General features: G+C 48.8%; 1 protein-coding gene across 1 annotated transcript; it reads right to left on the minus strand.

Annotated features, from left to right (window-relative positions):
- Positions 1-5866: 5866 nt before the first annotated feature.
- On the minus strand, positions 5867-9477 carry LOC128846913 (transcription factor Sox-18A-like). Its single transcript, XM_054046184.1, has 2 exons — positions 8960-9477; positions 5867-7939 (listed from the first exon to the last, which is right to left on the minus strand). Exons 1-2 carry the CDS (start codon positions 9369-9371, stop codon positions 7089-7091), a joined length of 1263 nt encoding a protein of 420 aa, XP_053902159.1. The 5' UTR covers positions 9372-9477; the 3' UTR covers positions 5867-7088.
- Positions 9478-10679: the final 1202 nt, after the last annotated feature.

Raw genomic sequence — 10679 nt, forward strand, 5'->3', positions numbered from 1 at the left:
TGAGGTACAGGTCTCCCTCTACTAATAACAATTGGTGAAAGAAAGGTTGCTGTTTATGCTGGATGGCTGTTGTGACTCTCAAGGTTTCATTCTGCTTCAGGAAGTTGGTACATAGCTGAAAACATTTGCAGGGGGGTTTTATTGGCTCAGGTTTTTGAATATCAGTGGACTTGCTGGCTGGCTAGAGGTTACTTGCTTGTAGATGTTGACTCTTGTTGATGCACATTTCTGGACTCCTGCCCCTCAGTGAAGCAGCTGGGAGGATGGAGGAAGCACAAATCTCTTTGGAAGCATTGCGTGGCCCACGGCCAGTAGCGGCAGGCAAACAAGCAAGTCATCTTCTTTTCCTCCTGTGTTTTAAGATGGTGGCCTGGCTGGTTCCTCCCCCTCCCAGCTAGAGCTCTTTCTCAGGACTCCCTTGCCAAATCAGAACGGCGCACAAGTGTCCCAGTGGCATTTGATTAGATCACCTTTCTGTAAATGAACACCCGCCTCCTTCCAGTAGTTCTGGACTAGGAAAGTCCACGGATCCAAAAAAATATCCAGATAATCAGTCAGCAGATCCATAGGTGTTACGAGACATTTGAGATCATGGGTCAGTCCACAGACATTATCTCAACCATTCTACAAAAATCCTGATTACAAAATAATTAGAAAATGCGATGCTGGCAATACGTTGGAACTGAAGTCATGGGAAAACACCAATTATAAATGCACTAAGCCATGCACATAGAGCGACAGCTCCTTAGTCTTCAGCTGTTTCTGTTCTACAGTCGGAGCTGTATAACTTCCCCTTTAATATTTCGTTACTCAGTGGGTCAACTTCGAACAGCAGTGTTCAACACACAAAATCTAGGGGAAAGGTTAGTCTTTAACTTGGCTGGAGAAAAATGTCTTTTCTTCCTAAACTCATGATTTGGGGGGTCAACTTTTTATATTCAGGGCTGTTTCACACTGCTGAACTTTTATTGCTTCCCAGTACTGCACCGTTCTCTCTGCTTTTCCGCCCAAGCCTGCAAGATGCAGAAGGTCAATGATCTGACTCAGGAATCAGTTTTCTCCCAGGTCCAAGACTCCTTAGCCACACTTCTCTCTGTGCGATGCATTGGGGTGATCTTCTGCTCTGTAGCTGAGAGTGCTAGACTAGTGTGCTAGCGGTCTAACATGTAATGCAATAATTTAGCAGCTCCTGTGTTCCACTCCAAAAGCGGTTACATTTCAGTGATTCCTGTGTGTATAAAGCTTGTAAAGTGCTCTGGGATCCTTTTGGGCTAAAATACAAATACTAGATAACCTGATTCTCTCTGAAAATATTGCAGTGGAGAGTCTATAAACACAGAGTACTGCGAATCTGTGCCACCTCCGCTATCTAATATTGAGGGTCAAATTTTCAAAAATGCCCCCTAAATCTGCACCCAAAATGGGCATGCCTAAACGGCTACTGCTGCACAGTTCTTGACATGCACATTTCTATGCACCCAAACAGTGTGCAAATCTGAGATTTGGGGCACATGAAAGCGTGCGCTTGGCAAATGACACAATCGTAACATTAATAATAAGTGTACTTATAAAGACCTCTCACTGCCCCCACCATGGTGCTTTCGGTGCAGTCTGTCAATGAACAGGTGCTCCAAAAGCATGACGCAGCCCCATACAAAGGATGAATTCAGGCCCAGGGTGGGGCCCTTTTGGGTTTTGTGATGGAGTAGACACGATACTCCTGAATATAAGGCTACCCAGTTGGTTTCTTATTTGTTAATTCTTTGAATTGCAAGATTGAGATTGGGCTTCCAGAACGCTACCTCCAAGCCTGTAAATATGAAAAATTAAGAAAAGTATCTCTGGGACATTGTTGGTGATAGCATTATGGGATGCCCAAGGTAATCTGGGATTCTGTTGAGGTTTAAAATTATAAGGGGAAATCAATTGGAAGGAGCCATAGTTCGGGGTAGGTTGTATCTTGGCCTACAGCTATATGACTGCATCCAACTCCCATTGAAATCAATGGAAGTTGAATCTGACCCATAAAGAAGTTGTGGTTTTGGGATCCAGAACTCAATGAGAGACCTTCATAGCTATCCATGGATCCTACAAAAAGGGGAGATTGGCCCAAATGTCAGGAGGGAAAGTCTATGGGGAGAGCATGGTCGGGAAGGACTCAACCACATTGAGACAAACTCAGCACTGTCAGTGGGGAAGAAGTGAAGAGCAAATCTGGTTCCTCCTACAGCCATTTGGATAGCGGACAGGGGAGGCACATGCTTTTGCTATACTTCTATTTATAAAGAGACAAAGGATTGTCTATCGATTAGAATGCGAGCTTGGCAGGGAATCCTGCCTTCTTCCACCTCTACCACTGAATTTGCTGCAACCTTTGCCCAGTCACCTTTCTAGGGAAACAGGGATAACAATATTGTCCTCCCTCTACCAGGCATATTGTGAAGCCTTAACTCCTTAAAGCGACTTGTGCACAGTATTCTTACTGATCAAGACAAGGTGTTTGTCACCAAAGGGGTTAGACAGAAATCTGCGACTGACATGAGCTCTCCTAACCTTTCATCTGCCATGATGCTGTGGTTTTGTTTTCCTTCTTCCTTGCTTCTCTGATCTTGGGTAGGGCTGCGGGTGGGCGGGTGCGGGGCATAGCTTTGCATTGTTCACAGTATTGGTTGCAATTATGATTCATTATTAAAAAACACACACATGCCTCATGGAGGCCACAGGGCTGGCAGACCTCTGCCGCTTTGATGTAGAAGAGAGAGCAGCCTTTACTGGAAGACACCCCTATGAATACAGAATGACCCACCTGATGGGAACTTTACATCCTTACAAAAGCCACATTCCCCTGCCTTCCCAGAGCTGCCCGCCCATCGTGAGGGAAGCATGTCGCTGTGCGTGGGTTGGGGGATACCGGCTGCGCAGAGGTAATGATCTATAATGGCGTTTACAAAACGCTTTAGGTTGGTCTTGGTCAAGACTTGACCGCAGATGGTCAAAGAAAGGCCTTAATAGCAGAACGGACAGGTACTGGGGTGTAGCAAGTGTTATTAAAGAAAACCAACGCTGAACTCTTGGAGCAGGGCAGAATCCAGCAATGAGCCTCCCGTAGTAAGGGCTATTGTCAGTGCTTAATACTAACACAGAAGGCCAGGTCTTCAGCGGCAGTCAATTGCCACAATGCCACTGAAGTCCATGGAGCTATGCAGCTTCACACCGGTTGAGGATCTGGCCCAGCACGTATGAGAGATGGTGTGTGGGTGGGGTGGGGATTGTTTTGTTGCAAGTACCTTTGTGTTGAAGCGCATGGAGCTCCCAGGCACTGCATCTTTCAGTGTTGTTTTGCAATGGTGCAATAGAGATTTAAACAGCTTAAGTCTCAAATGGCCATTAAACTGCAGAAATGCACAGTACGATGCTTAATGCTCTGTTGCAGAAATATTTCATAGACTCATAGACTTTAAGGTCAGAAGGGACCATTATGATCATCTAGTCTGACCTCCTGCACAACGCAGGCCACAGAATCTCACCCACCCACTCCTGTATTGAATCCTTAACCTATGTCTGAGCTATTGAAGTCCTCAAAAGAGCAGGTCCCCATCAAGCCCATTAACTTCAGTGGTGAGCCATTGCCTAGGAATTAAAAAGCCCTGGGCTGTAGGAACCAGGGGAAGAAGTGGGAATGAGGTTCAGACTGTCTCTGACTTTTCCAAAGGAGCGACACGCACGAATGCCTGTTTGCAGTTGCCTCACACGGCATTTCTTCGCTTCCTTTGACTACCGACCTCCTGTTTAGCAAGCCCCACACAGGAAGAGAATTAAAGATGGGCCCAAGTTTCAACCTTTGGATCCAGATCTGAACTCTTCCAAGGTCTGGGGCAGTTCAGACCTGGGGGCTTGATTTGGTGCATTATCGAGACATCGGTTCAGTGAGATTTGTGTATGTGTGTGTCAGGGGCAGGGTTTTGTCCATCTAAAAAGAACACAATCTGGAGCCATGAAGCCGTCAGGGACTCGCTCCCATTATAAACAACGGCTAGAGTGAAGGAACACTTCAAACATCTGGCCAGTTTAGTCTCTCTCCACTAGGCTAGATGCATCCATCAGCTGAGAAAGAGCCGCTTGCTCCATGTATTTTTGCAGCTGTTAAGCAGCTACGTCTTAAACAACACCAAAGTGATTAAAAGAACCTCACCCACATACAACACCTGGTCAGAAACCTGTATTTTGCTGTTTGATTCCTTTTGGTGAAGGGCTGCATGGCTTGGGGACTGGGGATGGGATACAAAGCTGGCCATCTACTCAACTCCAGCCATGGATAGTTAGCTTGTAGAGAAGCCAAGGTCTGAATGGGCCATGGACACTGACGCGTTATCTGACCTCTAGAGATGTCCCCTCCAGCTCAAGATTAGGGCACATCAACAGGGCATCTGCTTCCCATACTGAGCCTTTTCTGCAGATAGGATTTGGTGACATTTTCAGAAGTGCCCAAGTCACTTCTGAAGAGGTTACCCTGCATTCTTAGCATCGTGACCAGCATTCAGTTAACAATGAAAATGCAGGGGGGGAGGGGGACCCAAATAATTGTAGTGTAAGAGGCAAAGAATCATCTAGCTAGCCTCTGGGATGGCGGAAGAGTTAGCACAGCTTGCAAATCTAACAGTGGGAGGAAAGAAGGGAATTCTAGTGGTAGAAAATGACTAGCATTTCCTCTGTGATCTAATCTACCCATTACCTTTCCCCTGTCAGAGCTCCAGGGCAGATGGGAGAGGGGCTGAGGGTGCTTTTCTTCTTTTTAATCACAGGAAGTGATCACATGGTAACATGCAAGGTACTTGGAAGCTCAGAAATGGAAAAGAAGTCAGAGCTTGTTTGCTCCTTCCTTCCAGACGGTTTCTGGGGACAAGAATGGGATTCAGCCTATATAAGGCTGTTTCCTTTCGCAGTCATTTGTCCAGGCACACAGGACGCTTCCCATTTCTTTGTTTGTTTGTTTCAGCCGGCAATCCTAGCACATGCTGGACACACCACTGGTGGCCAGAAGCCAGCTCTCCTGTTTAGCCTATGATGTCATTTTTCCATGTATTCTACCCCCCCCCCCCTTTTTTTTTTACATACTGTATATGGAAACACAATGGAGTTCCTTTCTGTAATTTAATGGGAACAAACACTCAGTTCATTTATTGGCACTTCACGTAAAAAATAGGGCAGGACTTAGGCCTGTTAACACTAACGTGGGTCTGATTTAGGAGAAGCTTGAAAATCCATGTCATTTGTTAACTATCCCTCTCCCCTAAATGGCAAATCCCTGCCAAGAACAACAAAAACCTTTCATCTCTCCATTTTTTTAGTAGCCTTTTTGGGCTAAATCAATCTGGTTTAAATCACCAGCGTTCAATGAAGGGATGCCGCTAGCAATTTATGCAACAGATTGGCATTTTCCTTTGTAAATATTCTGGTGCAAATGCTGCATTTACCAGAAAGAAATAGAACTAATTAAAGTGAGAGGCATAAAATAGGAAAGAGGGATAAGAGTTGCTTTGGGGGACCCAAATCAGTATAACAATGGGTTGAAACAATGAAAAGGAACACGTAAGCTGAAGTTCTAATGGGTGCGTACGATCTTGGTGGAAGCTCTGTCGCTGGGAATGTTTTATAACTAGACTGAACAAAGCATTAGAAAATGTGTTACAGGGAACAAACCTGCACTGGCCGGGCTAGAAGTTTTCCCGTTTGCAGCGTTTATGGGCCCCATTCTTGCACTTTTTGACTCGAATGAGGGTACGGGAAAAACTCATAGGGATCAGGCCATATATAATAGTGTACAGCCGTGCTAGCAAAATAATAACCACACAGAGGCACACAAATGTCAAGAGAAGGATATCACATGTTTTATTAAATGTCATTTATCTGAGAACAGATGCTTTCCCCATAGAACATATCTTTCACACTTACAAAATGAGAAATTTAAGAGAGGGTGAGACAGCCATGAGGACTGTGTCTGCTGACATTCTCTGAGCACTAGCCGCCTTTCATATATCTTTGGAGAGCGTTTACAAGGCTTCCCAGCGCTGGCGGGTGATACGATTGAAATTAATACAATTGCTAGGCTGTCAGGACATTAATCAAGCAATCCAAGAATCTGGAAATGGTTGGGACAACATGCATTTGCGGAAAATATGTGTTCACACAACAAGCACACAAGATGGGAATAATTATATGATGATGTTTTAATAGCGAACCAGTATGCAAACCAGAGGACAGTTTGCTCTCCAGACAAAAAAGTATGCAGTTCTATTTTGGGGCGGGTTTAGGGAGTGTACAGAATTCTAGTCAATTCTTCAACAATATTGATATCATAATTCCCTTTTCTCCCAAAATTTCTTCTTTTAAAATCCAGCCTCGCTACATAAATGCTGTAGAGCTCATGGATATCCTTTGATTTATTTTTAAAAAAAGTTTGATAATAAAAAACCCAAACATTAAATATAATTTTATATATAAAAAATGCTTAGTAAAAATATAGCCTCGTTGCCCAGTTAAAATATATTGCTGAGAATACAGTGAAAACCGTGCTAAAAACCACCTCTAATAGGCACCCAGTCTTAAAACAACCACTTCAAAAATATCTCCAAGGTTTCCCATGCTATTTAGTTTGCCCTTCAGTTAAACATGGTCAATTTGAGCAGGTCCCATTGGCAGTTGTTTTAGACATGAATCACTGTAGTTTGTCTAAAGACATGGTAGAACAACCTGATCTTAGAAGTTACAGTTATGCCCGGCTGAAAACAACGTGTAAGAAGCTTTGCCATATTTTCCAGTTGGCACAGAGTTAAGAGATGGAGTGCCATAGGCGGACCTCTTGTCTATGTTAACCCTCTGCGTTGGAAAATGCATCTAGTTGTGTTATATAGTTATACAGTATATCAGTGATTTCAGCATGGTTTAAAAAAAGCGATGCATTTAATGAGATACTCTAAATATTATGGAGCTCAATGGTTAAAGGAAGATGGCTTTTCTTTTTTAAAGGAGACTCTGCACTGAAGGGTCATACGTTCTCCAGGGTGAGCGCATTGTGCAGTGGGGCAGACCTAGCCTGTGATGCAGGGACTATAGTAGACAGCACTGCTGGCATCAGACAATGCAGATATCAAACTGCTCTCCTCACAGGAGATACTTCTCGGAGTCACTTTGGACAGGGAGACATGGTAAGGGAGTCCTGAGGTTTCAGGACGAGTCCTGCTCATGTTCAAATACTGGTCAAACTCATTGCGGTCAACATCTGTCCAAAGCTCAGTTTGATTTAAGTGATCTACACTGTCAACGTGATGGGCTTCAGGAGGGGGTGACAGCTGGCCCAGATGGGCAGAAAGGACATTCTGCGGTCCAGAGCACATTTGGTTGTAGTACATGCTAGATGGATGGGGAGTCCTCATAGCATCAGCCAAATGTGACGGGGTCTGAGCATAGGGCAGTGCCATGTCCCGCCCCATGGGCTTCTCTTGGGGAAACTCCATCTGGTGATGGGGATGATAGCCTCTAAAGGGGATCATGCTGCAGTCATCCTGCATGTGAGGAGGGAAAAACGCTGGCTCGGTCTGTTCCAAGACATCCAAGGGAGACATCTCGGGAGTTGGCAAGCCATAGTTTTCAATATCCGACCCCATGGAGTGGAGTTCTCTGAAGTGGTTAAGTGGGGGAGGCTGGTGGTGGCCAGACTGGCTGCCACTATGATGATTCATGCTGAAGCTGTCACTGCACGGCTGGGAAAGGTTGTGGAGAAGGATATTGGGTTCCATCCTCTTGATTTTCTTGGCTTGCTTCTTCCTCCTTGGGCGGTACTTGTAGTTGGGATGGTCCTGCAGATGCTGAATTCGCAGCCTCTCCGCTTCCTCCACGAAGGGGCGCTTGTCGCTGGCGCTCAGGGCTTTCCATGACTGGCCTGGAAAGGGGAAAGCACACCCCGTTAAAAGAGCTCAGCACCAGAACACACAGACCTTTGCAAAGAAGCAATGGATGAAGATACGAGAGAGGAAAATGCTTTGGGGGGCAGGAGGGAGGTCACATCCAGAATGTGGTTAAAAAACCGGCAACATACAAACCTCCAGTTTAACCCCCCTCTGGGTAGAGGGCTGAAAAGTGATACCAAGTCCCTCCCCCCCACCCCGCAAAAAAGAAAAAGAAAAATAGGGATTTAACTCTTCAGCCCTGCAGAGAAGCAGAGAGAGAGGACTGCAATGGTCTACTAGGAGCCCACGTTCTGCTGAGAATTCCAACGCTTTCTGGGTACAGGCATCCGGATCCCCCCTGCAATGGGACACTGCACGCTGTCCCCCCAAAAGGAACATAAACCCTGACCGGATAGGAAAGCCAATAAGCAAATGTCCTTTGCAAGGCAAGAGAGGGGGCGGAGAATTAGCAACAGCAGCGGTTCCAGCCACCCAGGGACCTGCAGCCCGGCCCTAAGCCATGTAGCCTCATCCTTACCCCAGCTCCCGTCTGGCCTTCAGCCTGGCCCAGATCCAACGAGGGGCGCCTGTTTCTATGCCAGTGGGTGCCCTCTGCCCCCGTGGGTGCAGCCTGCCCCAGGTCTAGCGGGAGCAGCCTGCCCGGGGTCCTGGGCAGGGGTGACCAGATGTCGGTATTTTATAGGGACAGTCCTGATAGTTGGGACATTTTCTTCTATAGGCGCCTATTACCCCCACCCGTGTCCCGATTTTTCACACTTGCTGTCTGGGCACCCTAGTCCCGGGTCGGGGGGCAGCCGGTCCCGGGGTCCCGGAGGGGGGCAGCCAGTCCCAGGTCGGGGGGCAGCCGGTCCCGGGGTCCCGGAGGGGGGCAGCCAGTCCCGGGTCGGGGGGCAGCCGGTCCCGGGGTCCCGGAGGGGGGCAGCCAGTCCCGGGTCGGGGGGCAGCCGGTCCCGGGGTCCCGGAGGGGGGCAGCCAGTCGCCTCGCCGCTTACCCAACATCTTGCTCAGCACCGCGTTGTGCAGGTCCGGGTTCTGCTGCGCCAGCCGCTTCCTCTCGTCCTTGGCCCAGACCATGAAGGCGTTCATGGGGCGGCGGATCCGGGAGTCGTCCCCCGGCTTCCCCTCGGCTTTGCCCGAGGTCGGGCTGTATCCATACCCGGGATCCGGGCTCGGCGAGCGGCTGGGCGCGGACCCGAGCGCGCCTGGCTCTCCCCCCGCCGCGCCTGGGCGAAATCCAAAGCCGGGCTCGGGGCTGGGGGTCCGGCTGGAAGCGGAGTCTGCCCCCGGGGTGGGCTGGTAGGCGAGGCCGGGCTCAGCGGCGGGGGCCGCAGTGGGGCCCCATGAACGGCCGCCCCGGGGTTGCGATATCTCCTCTCGGCAGTAACTAGGCTCAGATCTATTCATTCCAGCTGGGCGGCCCTTTGGATCAGAACCGAGCAGTGCGGGGCCAAGGGGAGAAACGGGTCCCGGGGCAGCGGCGCGGAGCTAGGGACAGGCGCGTTCCCCTCCCCAAAACACCAAAACTTTTGGGACGCCGCGAAGCTGGAAGGGGTCAAATATAGCCACCCTGGGCCAATCAGCAACGGGGAGGCGGCGTCCCCGGGCTGCCTCGGGAAGCGCCGATTGGGAAGGGGGTGGGCTGGGGGGCCAGTTTGAAACCTTGCTTCCCTTCCGGCCAAGGAGCTTGGGCTTGATTTATTTATTTATTTTGCAAGCCCTCCTGGGGTATTAACTCCGCAGCGCGACAGAAACCCCCATCCCGGCCACGCCAGGGGGCAGGGAGGCGATTCCCTTTGCAGGGCGAATGGGATCCGTTGCGTTTAGGGTGACCAGCTGTCCCGATTTTATAGGGACAGTCCCTATTTTTGCGTCTGTTTCTTATATAGGCTCCTATTACCCCCCACCCCCTGCGTTGCTTCTTGTTTTGCAGCCTGGGAGGCGGCAGCCCGGTCTGGGTCCCCTGACAGGTTGATCGCACCTGGAACAGCCGAGGGACCCGGTCCTGGCGAGAAGTGTGTGGAGCTACTAGGGTGACCAGATGTCCCGATTTTATAGGGACAGTCCTGATATTTGGGGGATTTTTCTTATACAGGTGCCTATCACCCCCCAACCTCCTGTCCCGATTTTTCACCCGCTCTCTGGTCACTGTAGGCAGAGCTGCCTATGTGCCATGAAGTATCAGAGGGGTACCCGTGTTAGTCTGACGAAGTGGGTATTCACCCACGAAAGCTTATGCTCCAATACGTGTGTTAGTCTATAAGATGCCACAGGACTCTTATGTGCCACTAGCTAAATGCAGTGGTCCCTGTGCAGCACCAGGGCAGAAAAAGCTTCACTTCTGCACAAACCGTGCATTTTACTGAAGTGTGTGTGTGTGTGGGGGGGGGGTATGGATTCGCTTGAATATATTGTCCTCGAGTGCTCCCTGCCATCCTGCGCAGCGTCACCGGCGAAGGTTCTCCCCGCTTCTATCTGCATCCAAACCCCCTTCTGTCTGCAAACTCTCCCCCGGACCCCAGCCTGAAATCTGAAACTGAGCATTAGGCGGGCTCTGGGCGCTGTATTGAGCAAGACCTCGCAGCAGAGAGCAGTGGCGGGGTATTGCATGCCATGGTTTGTGTGTGTCTGGAAGTGATTTGAAAAAAGCCAATCTGCATTTAACCCTAAACAAAACAAAAGGCTTTTTTTTTTTTTTTTTTAAGAAAAAAATAT

The sequence above is a fragment of the Malaclemys terrapin genome, chromosome 12 (assembly GCF_027887155.1).
Source record: "Malaclemys terrapin pileata isolate rMalTer1 chromosome 12, rMalTer1.hap1, whole genome shotgun sequence".
In the NCBI taxonomy this organism is placed as follows: domain Eukaryota; kingdom Metazoa; phylum Chordata; order Testudines; family Emydidae; genus Malaclemys; species Malaclemys terrapin.

Excerpts from the sequence above, each read along its gene's own strand:
- LOC128846913 (XM_054046184.1), bottom strand. The coding sequence starts at position 9,371 with ATGAATAGATCTGAGCCTAGTTACTGCCGAGAGGAGATATCGCAACCC. Across the intron at positions 7,940-8,959 it reads GGTGCTGAGCAAGATGTTGG|GCCAGTCATGGAAAGCCCTG; the intron begins GTAAGCGGCGAG and ends TCCCCTTTCCAG.